Source organism: Pinus tabuliformis, chromosome J (genome assembly GCF_031772625.1).
Source record: "Pinus tabuliformis cultivar Carrire ecotype Pingquan chromosome J, CPIR1, whole genome shotgun sequence".
NCBI classification, from domain to species: domain Eukaryota; kingdom Viridiplantae; phylum Streptophyta; class Pinopsida; order Pinales; family Pinaceae; genus Pinus; species Pinus tabuliformis.
This window is the reverse complement of record NC_142295.1, coordinates 57,994,643-58,012,454: the sequence shown is the minus strand read 5'-3', so window position 1 is coordinate 58,012,454 and position 17,812 is coordinate 57,994,643. Positions and strand designations below refer to the sequence as shown.

The 17,812-nt window shown below is 38.7% G+C and overlaps 1 protein-coding gene across 1 annotated transcript; it reads left to right on the top strand.

Moving 5' to 3' along the window:
- The first annotated feature begins 2,240 nt into the window (after nt 1-2,240).
- Nucleotides 2,241-4,511, top strand: LOC149225492 (phenylalanine ammonia-lyase 1-like). Its single transcript, XM_089377101.1, has one exon. It carries the CDS (start codon nt 2,287-2,289, stop codon nt 4,375-4,377), a length of 2,091 nt encoding a protein of 696 aa, XP_089233227.1. The 5' UTR covers nt 2,241-2,286; the 3' UTR covers nt 4,378-4,511.
- The last annotated feature ends 13,301 nt before the right edge of the window (nt 4,512-17,812 follow it).

Genomic DNA, 17,812 nt, shown 5'->3' with positions numbered 1-17,812 from the left:
CTTTAACTCTTTGTACCGTGCTTATCGGAGAAATTCCATATCGCAATCTTCACAGTGGTGTTGTATTCTAATCTTCTGATTGTCGATCTCTAATGTGATGAGCTCCTTCCACTTAGCCCTTCCTGTATTTCTCACCATAGGACCGAGGGTTGTGACTTGCCGCTTAACCTTGAGGTGCTAGAGCGTTTTTTATCCTGTTAGGGGCTATTTTTTCTTTGTTAAGTGCTTAACGCCCTTGATTCTTCTTGACCATGCACCAACCCAATATTGGAGCCCCCTTATCGGAAGTTTCCAATTGCTAACTATTATAAAGTGCCAACATCCTCAACCTCCGATATGTGATCTTTGATATGACGTCATCGCTCCATGTGGCACCTCATGAGTGGTGACACATGTCACCTTAGGCCCTCTCAAAACGCCAAAAATGTCTGCCACGTGTCCTTTTGTACCACCACATCATGCTGATGTCATATGCCACTGTAGCTTTATCGGAACCAATCATATCTGGCCATGTGTCCTACTAGAGGACAAAGAAAAGGGCTCGCCCACCTTTGGTTTTGTGATGAAATTCTTTGTTAATCCTTTATCAGTGTTCCCAATAGTTTTTAACACTATCGACGCTTTACCCATGTCGCAACTTTTAAAAGGTTCTCACATTCAGAAGTTCTGATTCTTCGATCGTCGATATGCCCAATGCCCTGATGTGTTGATCTCCTCCAAGCTCCAATGTTGCGATCACCAATCTCCGATGTCTCTGGACCTCCAATATGTGATGCGTCGATATGCTTGATGCTCTGATGTTGTGATGTGATGGTATGTCGGCCTCTAATATGCGATCGTCGATATTGTTGACGCTCTGATGTTGCGATCACCGATATCTCTGGACCTTCGATATGTGATCACCAATATTCTTTCCTTCCCGAGGCTTCAATCCTTGAAACTTCAACATGCCATAACTTTTGAACCAGGAATCCATTTCTGGACTTCTGCATATCGTTGAAAAGCTTATTCAGAACACTTTCCAATGGGGAGGGTCCAATGGAGGTTTTGAGTCCTTATGTTGTTTGGAAGATGAGTGCAAACTTCTCTGCTCATTGACTCCTTAGATAGCTGAAATCACCACCCACAATAATGATCTTCTTCATGAAGCCTGCAGCTATCATAGGAATCCTTTTAAGCCATGCATTCTTGCCAGTTTGGTTGACATCAGTGCCAACATTCATGCACAATAGTAGCACAACCACCATCAATTGTCCAACAATATTTTTGTTAAACATTATTAATACATAAGATAATGTTAAAAACATCACTCCTATTCTTTTAACCATAAAATTTTCCTTTTAGGAAATTGTATTTTTCTTTTTTTCCTTCTATTTACAGATCAAAATTCAAAAGCAATGTTAAAAAATAAAAATAAAACATTTTTTTTACTTTTAAATGTTATAATTTATTTATTTTTTTGTAGCTAAACCCCTGGGAAGTTTAATTCACCCAAAATAGTTTCCACTACTCAACTCCTCTCCATGAAGTAAGAAATTGTGACCTAACCAAAACTAAACCCCACTCAAACCAACTAATTTATACCTTATAAATTATTATAAAAAGATTTTAATCATAAATAAATATATATGATTATCCCACTTAATATATTGTTTTAATATAAAATAAAACAATAACATAGAGATCTTACCTATTTATTTAACCACCGAAAAGCAAGTTGAAGCAAAACAATACGTGTATTAAGTTGTCACCTGATTTTCAGAATGGATGGCCAGCTAATACCTTATAAAATGCATTCTCTACTCTTTCCAGCTGCTTACCGTGACTTTCAAGAGCTCCTTACATCGCATGGGAAATGGTCTAATGGCGTTTAACATGGTATGAAATCATCATTATTTGGCTTATAATAAGCATAGTAATCTGTTGATATTATTCACAAACAAAAATGCGTTGAGTATAATAATTTTTTTAATTATAAGAATTGGTAAATTATTAAGCGATTTGGGTTATGTTTAGGTTGAGAAATTCCGTGTAGAACACTCTATCCAAAAAAACATTAAAATATTTAATCATCGGGTCCTCTCCCTGAACGCATTTCCACTTTGGAGAAAGATAGAGACCGCGAACAGATAATTGAAAAAAAATCACAAATTTAGCACATGGCTTTAAACAACCTTCCCCTCTCGTTTGAGTGCGCCGGCGGCCCGTCACTCTTACCTGGATTTTATATTTATATTTATGTATCTCATCACAAATTTAGCGAATTGTGAATTAATCAGAGTGCAAATGGCGTCCCAGGAATTCACAGGCTTAATGAACTTGTGCGCAGGAAATGATCCGCTGAATTGGGCATCCGTAGCGGAGTCCATGAAGGGATCTCACTTTGAGGAAGTGAAACGAATGGTGGAGGAGTTTCGTGCCCCGGTCGTGAGGCTTCAGGGATCCGGTCTCACAATTGCTCAGGTGGCAGCCGTGGCGAGGAGATTGGGATCCGTGAGAGTCGAACTCGACACCGGCGCGAGGGCGAGGGTAGAGGAGAGTAGTAATTGGGTGATGGACAGTATTGCCAACGGGAAGGTTATCTATGCCGTTACGACGGGGTTCGGTGCATCGTCGCATAGGCGTACAAGCCAAGGTGAGGCGCTGCAGAAGGAGATGACCCAGTTCATGAATGCGGGGATATTTGGGGGCAGCGGGGATTCGAACACGCTACCTCGTGATGCGACGAGGGCAACGATGCTGGTGCGGACGAATACGTTGCTACAGGGCTACTCGGGGATCCGCTGGGGGATTCTGGAGGCCATGACCGGCTTGTTGAATGCCGGAATTACGCCCAGGCTGCCGTTGCGAGGTTCGATAACGGCATCCGGGGACCTCGTGCCGCTGTCGTATATAGCGGGGCTGTTGATCGGGCGGCCGAATGCGAGAGCGGTGATGGCGGACGGGACGGAGGTGGGAGCAGCGGAGGCGCTGGCTGCAGCCGGGGTGGGGAACGGGCCATTTGTTCTACGGCCTAAGGAAGGGGTGGCGCTTGTCAACTCGACGGCCGTCGGGTCGGCTCTGGCAGCCACGGTTCTGTTCGATGCTAACGTGGTCGTGCTTCTGTCGGAGGTGCTGTCGGCGTTGTTCTGTGAAGTCATGCAAGGGGATCCGGGGTTCACTAATCATCTCATACACCGGCTCAAAGACCACCCCGGTCAGATCGAAGCGGCAGCGATCATGGAGCACCTCCTAGATGGCAGCTCATACATGAAGGCTGCCGCCGCGAAGAACAAGGAGGCCGACCCGTTGTCAAAGCCGAAGAAGGACCGCTACGCTCTGTACACCTCCCCACAGTGGCTCGGCCCGCAGGTGGAGGTGATACGTGCCTCGACTCACATGGTGCAGCGCGAGATCAACTCCGTCAATGACAACCCCATCATCGACGCCGCCGGCAACAAGGCGCTCAACGGAGGTAATTTCCAGGGGACACCTGTCGGAGTCGCCATGGACAACGTACGCCTAGCTCTCGCTGCCGTGGGCAAGCTCATCTTCGCCCAGATGTCGGAGCTCGTCAATGACTTTTACAATAAAGGTCTCCCAGCGAATCTCAGCGGTGGGCCCGACCCCAGCCTGGACTATGGTTTCAAGGGTGCCGAGGTAGCCATGGCCTCGTATACCTCAGAGCTCCAATTTCTTGCCAATCCGGTGACCACACATGTCCTCAGCGCAGAGCAACACAACCAGGACGTCAACTCGCTCGGTCTCATCTCCGCCCGCATGACGGCCCAGGCCGTCGAGATTCTGAAGCTGATGACTTCGACGTACCTCGTGGCGCTCTGCCAGGCCATCGACCTACGACACCTGGAAGAGAATCTACATGCCACAGTCCGACAAGCTGTCGGAGAAGCCTGCAAGAAGACCCTCGTTGTGGGACCCCGAGGAGAGCTCCTCCTCCTAAAGGCCGTCGACCGGGAGCCGGTGTTCTCCTACATCGACAACCCCTGCAGCGCTACCTCCGTTCTGACCACGGTGCTCCGCCAGGTGCTCTTCGAACACGCGCTCGAAAAGACAACCGACAACGAGGGTTCGATCCTTACCAGAGTCCCTGCATTCGAAGAGGAGCTCAAAGTCCGCATTGTTGCAGACGTTCATGAGACGAGGGCCGCCTGCGAAAAGGGAACCGCCCTCGTTCCCAACAGAATCAAGGACTGCCGCTCCTATCCGCTGTACGAGTTCGTGAGAGTGGAGTTGGGGACTTCGTTGCTGGTGGGCACCAATAGCCGCTCTCCCGGCGAGGACTTCGACAAGGTGTTCGTTGCTATCAACGAAGGCAAGGCGGTGGCACCGTTGTTCAAGTGCCTTGAGGGATGGAACGGCGCCCCCATTCCTATTTGAATTTCGACTTAAACTAACTTAAATAAATGAAATGAAATGATGTATTCCTACTTAAACTAAATTAAATAAATGAAACAAAATGATGTATTCAAGGACATTTCATTTTGGAATGTGATGCATTCAAAGATATCAGAGAAAGTTATGGGAACATGTTAACATCAGTTTCTTGCTATTGTTTTTTAGCAAAGGGATTGTTGGAAAGTTGGGTCAGCTCATCATTAATTTGAATTAGAAACACACTAAATTACAAAAAGCTAAAAACAGTAAACTAATAATCTCATAGACTATTTTTAGTCTCATAAATTTTAAAATATCATTTCATATATTATTATAATCTCATTTTTTATTTTTCTTTTATTTCAGAAAGTTATCATTATTTCTTATTTCAGTCTCATTATTTCTTATTAGTCCGTGACAATACCTACCCACACTCTAACAATCCAATTAAGAAATTAATTTTTATGTGTCAATATTTCTTATTAGTCCGTGACAATGCTAACGCACCTTATTTGTGTCATTATTTCTTATTAGTCCGTCACAATAGGACGTCGATGGAATGAAATAGAGCAAAAAGCAAGGATACCACCTCGACGAAAAGGATTTTTTGGGTTTTAAAATTGGATTTATTGTCTGTTGTGGTCTTGCTCTGCAGATTAAGGTAAAAGTGTTATGAGTGGTTTGTATTGATCAGGGTGATGTATTATGTATTTCAGCGTGTTTTCTTTAGGATTTTTTTGAATTCAAAGATTTTTTCACTTAAGATGAGATCTTTAAGATGAGATCTTTTTATTAGGGTTATTTTATTTAAACATATTTTTTTAAGAAAGGTTTTCCATTTATAGTTAATTTTATCTAATTTTATTTCATTTAAATGTAAAAAATTTGTTTGTTTGTTTGTTTGTTTGTTTGGGTTATTATTGATAATTTTAAAGAGTTTGGAAATTTTATGTAAAAAATAATATTAATAAAATGTAAAATATTGATAAAAAATGTAATTATTTATTTTAAATTATAATTTTAAAATGAATTAGATATTTTCATATTTATCTTAAATTATAATTATAAACTCTGTAGGTGATGATATAATTGGAAAAAAACATGTTGACAAGTCCTTGCGTATTCAAGTGATCGGAAGTCCAATCCCCCATGATATGTCTCATCCTTAAGTAACAATTTTTTTTGGTTTTTAATTGATTATAAAGTAAGGCATTTTTTTTCTTATTTGCATGTTGACCACTAATTTTTTGGAAATGCTTTTATTTTTCTTTGTTTGAAATGAGCTAATAAAAGATCGTGCAATTATGTGAATTTAACTTCTTTTTTTAAATAAACATTATTTATATGTAAATTACTCAAGTTTACCATTCCAAAAATATCACCAAATTTCAAACAAATTTAATGTTAAAAATACTAAAAAAAAAAAAATATATATAATAATTAAACCAACACGAAAACTTCTTTCGAGAATTTATCTTAATCAATGTCCTAATGTGTTGTGCTCATTGATTGTGCCAAGCAATATGTTGCCCTGCACCACTTGTTTATGTGTAGTAAAGTATGTTGTAAAGCATAGTTTGTCTAGGTTTAATGGTTATGAAGGTGTTCTTCTCTCTAAAAATTTAGAGATTAAAATTAGAAAAAGGTAAGGTATATATATTTATATATTTTAGTAATGAAATCATTGCTTAAAGATAAATTATTTATCTCACAAATAACAAAGTTGTGTTTAACTTAGTATTTAAATTAAATTATTATTCTATAAACATATTTTCTTATATATATAGCTTCAAAATAATTTCTTATTAATTTATGGAACATAACACTCATCTTATTAATTATCAAAATTACTTAATATAATATTATATTTAATTTAGAAATTGTTTTTTTTTTTCTATATAACAATTACAAAATGAACGTGATATAATAATGATCCTTAAATTATTTATATAACATGAAGGTATGTAATAAATATTTTACTCGCGAAATATGAATCAATTCATTTTCATTATTTCTATGGGCTAGATTACATAAATATATAATATGAATACATGTAATGAGTTTATTATTTGTATTCGTTAAATATAGAATTATATAACATGTTATATGTGATTAATAATTTATTAAGGAGATATAAATCGATTGATTCATAATTTATTAAGGAGATATAAATTAATGAATTATTGAGTATGGTAGAGGAATCAAGAGTCAAGGGTAAAATTCACAAGCACATCTCATCTACCTACATAGCTCTCATTCCTAAAAAGAAGGAAGCCTCCTCTTTTTTGGATTTTAGGCCTATATCACTGTGTAATATCATTTATAAAATCATATCCAAAATCATTGCGGGAAGAATTAGGGGTACTCTATCCAATTACTTGACTCAGGAACAACATGGGTTTCTTCAGAAAAGGAATATCATGGAGGCGGTTGCAAGCACACAGGAAAGCCTGCATTCAATACATATAAAAAAATGGCGACGACCATTTTGAAAATTGACCTCAAGAAAGCCTATGACTGCCTTGACTGGGGCTTCTTAAGATGTCTTCTCATAAAACTGGCTTAAATTCTCAATGTACAAATTGGATAATGGCTTGTGTGGAAAAAGTAAATTATGCTATCATTATCAATGGTTTACCATCTACTTTTTTCTTGGCTGCTAGGGGTCTGAGACAGGGGTGTTCTCTATCTCCTCTCTTATTTATTTTAGCTATGGATTCCTTAAGCCTTCACATCAAAAGAGCGGTCATGGAAAAAAGATGTCACCCACTGATGATCAACAGAGGTAATTTCATATCACATAACTTATTTGTGGATGACATCTTGATTTTTGGTATGCTCTGTCAGCTCACTTGGAATTGCTTACATGAGATTTTGGAAAAATTCCAAAAAGTTACGGGCCTCTTTATAAATGATAGAAAATCCTCTTTCTATCATGGAGAAGTTAATAGAGAATTTATAGAGTACCTGGTTCAACTGTTCAAGATTGAAGCAAAGTCCATAAGCGATGGCATGAAATACCTGGATTTTCATCTAAAACCAGTGGGCTACTCAAAATCTGATTGGCTATGGATTTCAGACTGATTCTTCAAAAGGATAAATGGATGGGAATACAAGTGTCTCTCCATAGCAGGAAGAGCAGTTTTAGCTCAAGCAGTGCTGGCTCAAATATCAGTTTACTGGGCTCACCTATTTCATATTCCGGCCAGTGCCATTCATCTGCTAAACAAAATGACTACAAATTTTATATGGGGAGGAAATAAGGAGAAAAGCAAATTTCACTTGTCCAAACTATCAGACCTTACCCTCCCTAAGAATCAGGGGGGATGGGGAATTATGGATCTCAGAACTTTTGGGAGGGCTTTGTTATGCAAATCATTATGGAGAGGTGTGTTTGTGGATAGTTTATGGAGCAGATCCATTAAGAAGAAGTATATAGCAAGTAGAGATATCTCGTTTTGGTATAGGAAGGGAATAATAGGGTCTTCTCAAGGATCAGCCATCTGGATGAGTTTTAGAAAAATTCAATCATTTTTCATACAGAACCTGGCCTGGAGCTTACAAACAAGGAATAAGGTAATCATTGGTCTTGACCCTATATCGGGTGGGGCAGATGATATTAATATAACAAGGCAACTAATTAAGTTTTTCCATCGAAAAGCGATTTTTACCTGGAATCAGCTCATCTCAGATTGGCAAGGGCCTTTCCCTATTTGGAAATCTGCTTCGTCATTGGGCTTAAAAGATTCTTTAGCTCAACAGTGGACTCAGATTCAGTGGATTATAAGGAACAGGTGCATCTGTAGAACTGAAGCTAAGGATATTCTCATCTGGAAGGGGAATGGTGGAAAGGACATTGCTATTGTTAAAGATATGTACTCAATCCTTATCAGGGTTCAATCTTCGTAATCACTTATCATTTTTCCCTTATCATTATGGAAAACTAGGAGCCCTCATAAAATCATCATTTTTTCATGGTTAGTATTCCATAACGAAAATCTAACGTGGGAAAACTTGCAAAAGAGGAACTGGTCAGGACCTGGAATTTGTTTAATTTGTAAAGCAAAGGCTGAAAACAACCTTCACATGTTTTTGAAATGCATTCACACTCTCCAGCTTTGGAGGAACCTTGATTCCTTTTTTGGTTTTAATTATGTTCTGCATCCTTCACTAAAAGAAGCTCTTGTTTGGTGGAGCAACCAGAAAGCAATTTGGAGACCTATTCCTCAACTAGTATTTTGGTCAATCTGGAAATGGAGGAACAACACTTTGTTCCAAAACAGAAAGGAAGCTTTTAGGTCTGTCTTTGAAAACATAATCACTTTTTATATCTCTATTCCTCTCAAGATTTCTCAGCATATAACAGAAAAATCAAAGGAGTAGACAACAAGTCATATGAATCTCCCAAGAGCTTTTTTTGATGGGGCGACACAAAATGGCATATGTGCTTGTGGGGTCTTCATAGTCATGGAAGAAGATCTGCATTTTTCTATATACTGGAATGGGGGAAAAGGAACTAACAACAAGGTCGAGGCTATGGCATTATCAGGGCTACTTTACTTTAGCTTATTCCTAAATATTCAGTCTTTACAGATCTATGGAGACTCTAAAATGATTATAGACCATGTCATAGCAAAGAGTATTATAAAAAATCAACACCTTTCTGGATGGATGAACAGAATTGACACACTATGGAGAAGGAGAAAGGATTATTCTATTCATCATGTCAAAACCAGAATACCCAAGCAGATGACTTGTCAAAGAAAGGGCTCCTAACTCAAATGGGCAAATGGAAAATGGACATAAAAATGGAAGCTGAAACATATTCGATTCAGGACTTTTCTCTACCTAGCTCTTAAATCTTCTGTTTCATGTCATCTCCCAGGTATGTTTCAAAGCAACTGTTTTTTCTTGTACATAAGCCATAATTTCGCCCAGCTGGCAAATGTCGACCTCATTTGGGATTTTTTTCCTATCTAGGCAATCAATCTGGTAAAAGCATTGTTTTCCCTCTGGTTTATGCTCCGGTACCCTTGGGAATTTTAGGCTTTCAGGCAATTTTGCTCAACATTATTCCCAATCTGGCTGTACAGCCAAGTTATTCTCTCATCTCAGTCTATACTCATGTATTTATAAGTTTATCTGATTTTTAATACTTCTGTTTCATGTCATCTCCCAGGTATGTTTCAAACCAACTATTTTTTCTTGTACATAAGGCATACTTTCGCCCAGCTGGCAGATGTCGACCTCATTTGGGATTTTTTTCCTATCTAGGCAATCAATATGGTAAAAGCATTGTTTTCCCTCTGGTTTATGCTCTGGTACCCTTGGGAATTTTAGGCTTTCAGGCTATTTTGCTCGACATTATTCCCAATCTGGCTATACAGCCAAGTTATTCTCTCATCTCAATCTATACTCATGTATTTATAAGTTTATCTGATTTTTAATACTATCAAGCTTTTTTCATACTAAAATAAATAAATAAATAAATAAATAAAAATTAGATTAAAAAAATAAATAAATAATTTAATTAATTAATTAATTAAAAATAAATAATAATAAATAAATAATAAATTAAAAATTAAAAATTAAAATAAATAAATAAATAGAATAAAATAAATAATAAAAAATAAAAAATGGTTGCCTCCCTTTCCTTGATATTCTTATTTCTAAGAATAGTGATGGTTCCCTCTCCCACCAAGTTTTTTGAAAGAAAACGCATACGGAGCAGTATCTTCATGCCAGTTCCCACCATTTCCTAGCTCAGAAGATGGGGGTTCTCAATACCCTTGCTACTCGGGCCCTAAGGATCTCGAATAAAAAGAGTTTTGAGAAAGAAAAATCCCATCTCCTTGATGTCTTTGTTGAGAATGGTTATAGTAGATACATGGGTCAGAAGGCTTTCCTAAAAGCTGCCAAGAATTCTCTTGCTAAAAGGGAACCGAAGGAGCGGATTCCAGGTGTCCATCTTCCGTTTGTTCAGGGGACCACTGATAAGATTGCAAGGATTCTCAAGATGCATAGTGTCCCTGTAACCTTTAGGCCCCTTAACACCATTCGTATGTCCCTCAGATCAGCAAAGGATCATATCGACCCTAAAGATATGAAAGGGGTATATATTATCCCTTGTTCTTGTGGCACCCCCTATATTGGTGAGACGGGTCACTCCATCAATCAAAGGATTAGTGAACACGCAGCTGACCTTAAGCATAGGAGATCAAAGTCTTCTGCTTTAGCTGAGCATGCGGAAAAAGCCAATCATCATGTTTGTATTGAGGAGGCTAGTGTCATTGCTAGAGTTTCGCAGTTCCATCATCAGAAATTTAGGGTTTGCAAGATGAGCTTGCATCCGGCGAGGTGATGTTGAGAGGAGCGTGATGTGCATAACCCTAATTCGACTTGGTTCAGGGGTCCCATCAGGAACGTGAGAACCTGACATAACCATCAGTGGAAGCTGAAGTGCCTCAACTTCCTGATGAGTCCCTATACGTTCGAAAGGTGGGTCAGCAAATTTTGGTGGCTTTGTAGGATCAACAAACAGATAAGTAAGACAATCACCAGAGGCGTGAGTGAATAATTCTCGGTAAAATGAGAATTTCTGAAATCACCAGTTTGATCAAGTTGGGTATCTGACACATAAGGCTTTTCTTGGATTAGGAGCGAAAAGGGATTAATGAGAGAAGCAACTTGAGTTGGGCAAGATGCATGGCCCTCTCCTTCACCTGTTAAATACTACGAGTGACAATGATCAGGCATAAGGGATTCAGACTGCATCCCATGATTGTGAAACGTCACCCCCATGTACATGATTGCAACCAATGTGAGAAAGATAAAGATGTGAATGATCTGAAGGAACCGCTAGTGCAGTATACCCATTGACTAAATTAGGGTAGAATGGATGCGCAGGGTCAGATGAAGGGGCACCGATCGGACCCGGACCCGCATTCGGCCCATTTATGTTCGCCAAAGAGAAAGACGGATTTAAAGGCCTGATATTCTCCATGGATTTGATAAGACAGTCAACATTACTTGAGACAAGACCAACACCATCATGCACAGTTGAATGAGATCCCAGGATATAGTGCGACGTATGTTGAATGGACTCGATCAGAACAGATGTTATGTGATTTTCAGATTCCAAACCAAAAGAATGTATGAGGGATTTAGAGACGAGACCATCAGATCCGTTTCCCAGAAAGCATTGTTCATTGTTTGAACCATTTACAGTCACAATATTATTATGTAACAAGTCAAGAGGAGGATGAGAAATCCCACAAATAGTAATCTCTTCCACGAGGGTTTGAGGTTGTTCCATATTCAAAGAGATAGGCCAAACAAAATTACAGGAAGAATCTGGACACTTTGTAATATGCAAATTATGATGATACTCATGTGAAACAGGACTTGTTTCTAATTGAAAATGTTGTAAAGAAACGAGAACCAATCATTGAAAATTTATATTCAAATACACCCAGTCGACATCACTTTCAGGCAATTCAAAGCAAAGATGCACATATCTGAAATAAAAATCCTCTAAATATTATTTAGGTTTCATCCTAATCTCATTTATCCTCTTTAACACATCTTGAAAATCGTACCTGTCAAATGCTTGTTGGATCTTACCAACAAGTTGCTCAAACGAATGAATGGACGTTGCTGGCAACGTGTGGCACCATTGCTTTGCACGCCCATCAAGGGTGAGGGAGAGAAATGCGCAAGCAAACTCTTCATCGTCGATCTCAAAAGATTCACAAAACTTGAGGAAATCAGAAATGTGCTTGTTTAAGGTTGTTCCATCCTCACCATCAAACTTTAACTGAGACAAGTGATGGAGCTGCTCCTGGGGGATGGAAAATCGGAAAATAGACAAACTAGATAAACACCCTGGGAGCAAGATTTTGGTTGGAGCCATTAACAGATATGAGACTAAACTATAGGCTCCAAGGGCTTAGCTTGTCAACTAGCCCTCCTTCTAGTGCCAAATCTGTTGACGAGCTGGAATCCTCTGCCAATAGCAAGGGGGACCTCCCTGGTGTAAGTTCCCAACTATAGCCTACACCGTTTGTGATATGGGTCCCTTCCGGTATGTAGGCCCGACTGTTGTTCAGTTTTGTTGAGCTTGCTTCGGAAGGAGGCGAAATGATGCAGGAGCATTCAAGCCAAGAAGACTCAATGTATTCTAGTAGACATAGGGGTATTATATTTTCAAGGAAGTTGGGTTCCTAAGAGGGAATTAAATGTAATTATTAATGTTTTGAGTGATTTTAATGAGAGAAGCTAGAGTAGGGAATTAATTTAATCTTGTGAGGCATATTTGTAAATGTTCTCGAATATAGGAGAACATGAGAGATTTAGGATAGTTGAGAGATTGAGGGATTTGAGAATTGATTGTAAATCCTAGATTAGGAGTCAGTTCATGAATTTAGGGATTAGAGAGGAGTTTTAGGAACAAGGAAGAGATTTAGGAATTTTGTTAAGGAATTCATGGATCTAAACCAGGGATTGGTTTTAGAGTCCTTATGTATAAATGTAAGCCTAAAAGGCAAAGACGGGGGTTAGATAGGTTAGAAAGTCAGATAATTAGCTGGTTAAGCTAGAGTGTGGTTTTGAGCCTATGGGCAGAATGTAAACAGAGGCCACTGATATTAGAAAATTAGGCCGAGAGACAGAGTCTCAATCTGTAATTATTTGTTGTGTTTATATATACAGAGAGTGATTAAAATCTGTATAAATGCGTGATTGAGTGTTGAATGATAGATTGAGTGCAGCAGAGGATTGCATATATATATATATTTATGCAAGCGAAGTGCAGTGAACGCAAAGAGGTGGAGTTTGGCGAGACACAGAGAGAAGAGGAGAACGTGATAGAGGATCACAATGGATCTTTGAATCCATTATAAGACAAGGAAAAGCTCAGTAGAGGCAGAGATCAAAGGAGAATGCACAAAAATCAACCTCGGAAGTGAATTAAGTAGCGGAAGAGCCAAGGGCCAAAACCTTGAAGAAAATCCAAAACCACAAAAAACTGAAGAAATGCACAAAAATCTAAGTGTAGAGAAAGGCGGAAGAAATGGAGTATGGGCGAATCATAGCCGTTGGATCTTTATGATCAAAGGTCGGGATTAAATCGCATCGGCGATCGAGAGATCTTGCCATCGGACAGACATCGGGCGCTAAAGTAATCAAGGTTTAATTGAGAAGCTAGACCCGAACTTTATTAGATTGGGAACTTATAATTTCCATCGGGTCCGTATAGCTGAATAACTGTTGGGCTTGTTATCAACCCGAAATTATTGTGAACTGTTGGCTCTGCTAAGTGTAGATTAATGGTAGAGAACCGTCGGAGCAACTTTGGAGATAGGGAGAGTTAAGGAACATTGGATCGGAAGGTGGATCAACAGTGGGGATGTGATGGGATCACAATATTTAAAGGAATAGACCTTGGCTTTAATACATGCGACATGCGATTATGCAAAGGGCCAATGAGAGCAGACCCGGTAGGGAAATGAAGCATAGTTAATGTTATTTGGAATCTGGAGGTTAATCGCATATCGGAGGAGATGGGGAACACATGGTAATGTGACCCGCGGAGAAGCGATTGCCAATTGCGATAAAGGTAAACCTCAGGAAATGCGCCAAAACCATACCAGGGCGGAAAAGGTATGGTTGTGTATATATTTCCTTTGTAATTAGTCTATAAAGGATTAGGTGCGGTATATGGGATTTATATATAAGTCCAATGATGAAGGTTTAATGCGCGGCTTATGGGTTAAATAAAGGATAACGAAGGTTGTGAAGGGGTTTTAAAGTCCCGATATGAAGGATTGATATGGTATAATGTCCCGATAGGACAAAATATAATGAAGGACTTTAATAAAGTAATAAGTGAAGGATAAGGGGTGATTTAAGTCCGATACATGTTTAATGAATGAAGGGTTAGGCCATGTTGGGCTTTAATAAATCATTCAGCATAGGAAATTGATGGATGGGCCTTAAACCTTAGTTAATGAATATTTTAACTCAAGGAGAATTAAAATTTCTGGGAAAGACAAGATGTATGCATAATACATGTAAACTGTGGGTAAATTAGTAACCCTGTGCCATTTGGTATCAGAGCATAATTGTTATTGGAACAATTGATAACAGAACAGAATAAGGGAATTTTGTAGAAAAGGACTTAGAACAAAGTTGTGTTTTAAGATGTATATGCAGGCAAGGGAGATCAGATTTTAAACTAATGAACAGTAAGCACACAAAGATGATGTGTAGCAGAATTTGCAGATGCAAGAAAAGGAGGACAATCCATTCACAGTACAGGTAAATGGTGGAACAAGATCATGCAGAGATCTTGAAGGTGAGATGACATGTTTTATTTGATTTGATTTGAATATTGGAGAATGTGTGGATTTTATATTGATGCACAGGTAACAACATAAGGAGGTGAGAAGATTGCAGCAATAGCCTAAGAGCAAGGAGTGTCGATTGGTTCCAAAGGAAAGAACCAGAGAGATGCTGAAAGACTGAGCTCAAAGGAGAGAAGCTTAGTAATACATATGTAGCAAGAAGGAGACTTATTACTGCAGAGATATTGTTGCAAATCACAAAACGAAATTCCACAAAAGGATGTGGGTAAAATTTCCAAGGTAATGAAGGAATCTGGTAAGACTTTCTAAGAGAAAGAAGAAGTGGTCAGAACCAAGTATTTCATGGTGATTGAAATACAAGAGGACATTTGTGTTCTTGAGAAGGTGTAAATGAGTTGAAGCCTAAAGGAGCAGAGAAGAGTGCTCAAAGGAGGTTCCAGAGATAGAGAACCAATTGCTTACCAAAAGATTGAGTGAGGAGAGCTTGGTGAGGTAAGTGGCAGCAGGGAGGTCTTATTGTTGTAGAGGCTTTAATGCAATTCATAGTAAGTGAGTAAGGAGCTCACAAAGATAGAGAAGAAGATGGCTACTGATAGTCATAGTAGAGGTTCTGAAGAAGACCACAATAGAGGAAAGATGAAAGAAGAGGATGCCAAGGAAAATGACATGAGGATGAGTCAAGAGGAGCTTGACAAAGAGATGGTAGAAATGAAAGAACAACTCAATTTATTGATGATGATACTTGAGGAAAACCAGAGACAAGGTTGGGTCTTGAGGAAGAAGCCAATGAGGTGGAATAAACTACAAAGGATGCTACAAAAGAAGAGAAGTCAGGTGAATATGCAATTAGCAGAAGAGCTGATGAAGCTTGAACAGGTATTGGGTGTTCAATTGAGATCTAAAGAACTCAGAGAAGCTGAGTTGGAAATGGAAGTATCCATTTGTGAACCAGAGCAGGGCGAAGTTCTGGGTGAAGATGAAGACTTGAAGACTGAAACTTCAAGTGAGATCAAAGGATCACAAGATTTTAAATATGACAATTTGTTTATGTTTACAGGTGAAACATGTAAAGTAGGACAATTTGTTGATATTGCCATAAAGAGGGAAGAAGACATGCAAAATCTATATTTTGTTTTAAAAGAGGAAGTAGGAAAGGATATCGAGAAATCAAGTAAAGGACTTGATGAGATTGAGGAGAAGACCATCGAAATATTTCTAAGTCATTTAAAGAACTTGGAACAATAGGAGGAATTGGTGATTGAATCATCAAATGAGACGATGAGGTCTTTTGGTTTTACAACTGACAGGTTGTGTATGAATGCAAGTATTGCAAAAGATAAACCATTTTATGGAAATGTCTTGAATGAAGCTGAAAACTGCCAGGTAAAGTATGATGATGACTGTATTTCAAATGAATATCAAGTTGAGTTATTACAACAAAAGGAGTTCATAAATTCCTTGCTTAATGGAGGAAATATCTTCAGTAGAGATGAGACAGTTGTGCCCTATGATAAGAAATTTTCTATTGAAGAGAGTAACGAGGAATTGATTTTCTTAAATGATCAAAGGGAGAGTGATGGACAAACATCTAAAACTATCAAAGGGATAGAGGATCAGAATTTTATTCTAATCAAGAATGAAGAAATAGAGTCAATAAGTTATGCTTGTGACAAAGAAGAAGATAGGGAGGATTGTACAGAACTTTTGGGAGAAATTCCAAGCGAGGTGGCAAACTTGTGGCAGGACTTAAGTCTTTTGGAAAAAAGGTTAGAAGACCAAAAAGTAAGTGTTCAGGTTGTAAAATTAGAGTTGAACGAGAATGAAGGAGTTCCATACAGTGGACAGGGACAGAAATACATCATTAGAACAGATGGTGTGGAGGAGAGACTAGCTGACAGTCTCATGAATTCTGCTGAGAATTCAAATCAGCATACTGATGTGCTGATAGAGGAGGAGAAAACAGAGCAGCAAATTGAATTGTTGCCAAAGGGAGATAAGGCACAAAAGCCTTATGATTTTTATTTTAACAAGTGTTTTATGAGTGTAGGTTTAGTTGCAGATGCTAGAGGAATTTTGGCACAAATGAGCAGCCAAATAAAAATGGAAGAAGAAGATTCTATGGAAGAATTTAATCCATGGAACAAAGATGTTCAATTGCTGGAGAGAATGTTGGACAGTCATGATTCAATGTAGAAAGAGATAATCATGAAATAGGGTAAGGATGAAAGGAGGCAGTCGGAATAGGAGTCAAAGTAACCTACAACAGTTTGAAGAGTTAGTGGACAGCAGCAACAACCTGAAGCAAAGAGAAAGAAATAGAAGTAGGAGGCAAAGTGTAGACCAGTCCAAAGATGTGTTGGACACAGAGATTGAAGAAATGTGGCAGCTAATGATGAAACATTCCATATGGAGGATATTAACAGCAGTAGGGAGAATGATCAATCAGAGTGTGAACTTGATTGACAAGGAGAGGAAGATAGAGCAGAAAACAACAGACATACAGCAACAACAAAGGAGCAAAGCGTTTGGGCAACTACAAACTAAAGTTTGGGACCCTGGAGGTTTTTCAATCAACTTATGAAGACACATGATCAGGAGATCATGGAAATTTTCTACTTGGGGAGTCTGATGCAGGAGCATTCAGGCCAAGAAGACTCATTGTATTCTAGTAGACATAGGGGTATTGTGTTTTCAAGGAAGTTGGGTTCCTAAGAGGGAATTAAATGTAATTATTAATGTTTTGAGTGATTTTAATGAGAGAAGCTAGAGTAGGGAATTAATTGAATATTGTGAGGCATATTTGTAAATGTTCTCGAATATAGGAGAACATGAGAGATTTAGGATAGTTGAGAGATTGAGGGATTTGAGAATTGATTGTAAATCCTAGATTAGGAGTCAGTTCATGAATTTAGGGATTAGAGAGGAGTTTTAGGAACAAGGAAGAGATTTAGGAATTTTGTTAAGGAATTCATGGATCTAAACCAGGGATTGGTTTTAGAGTCCTTATGTATAAATGTAAGCCTAAAAGGCAAAGACGGGGGTTAGATAGGTTAGAAAGTCAGATAATTAGTTAG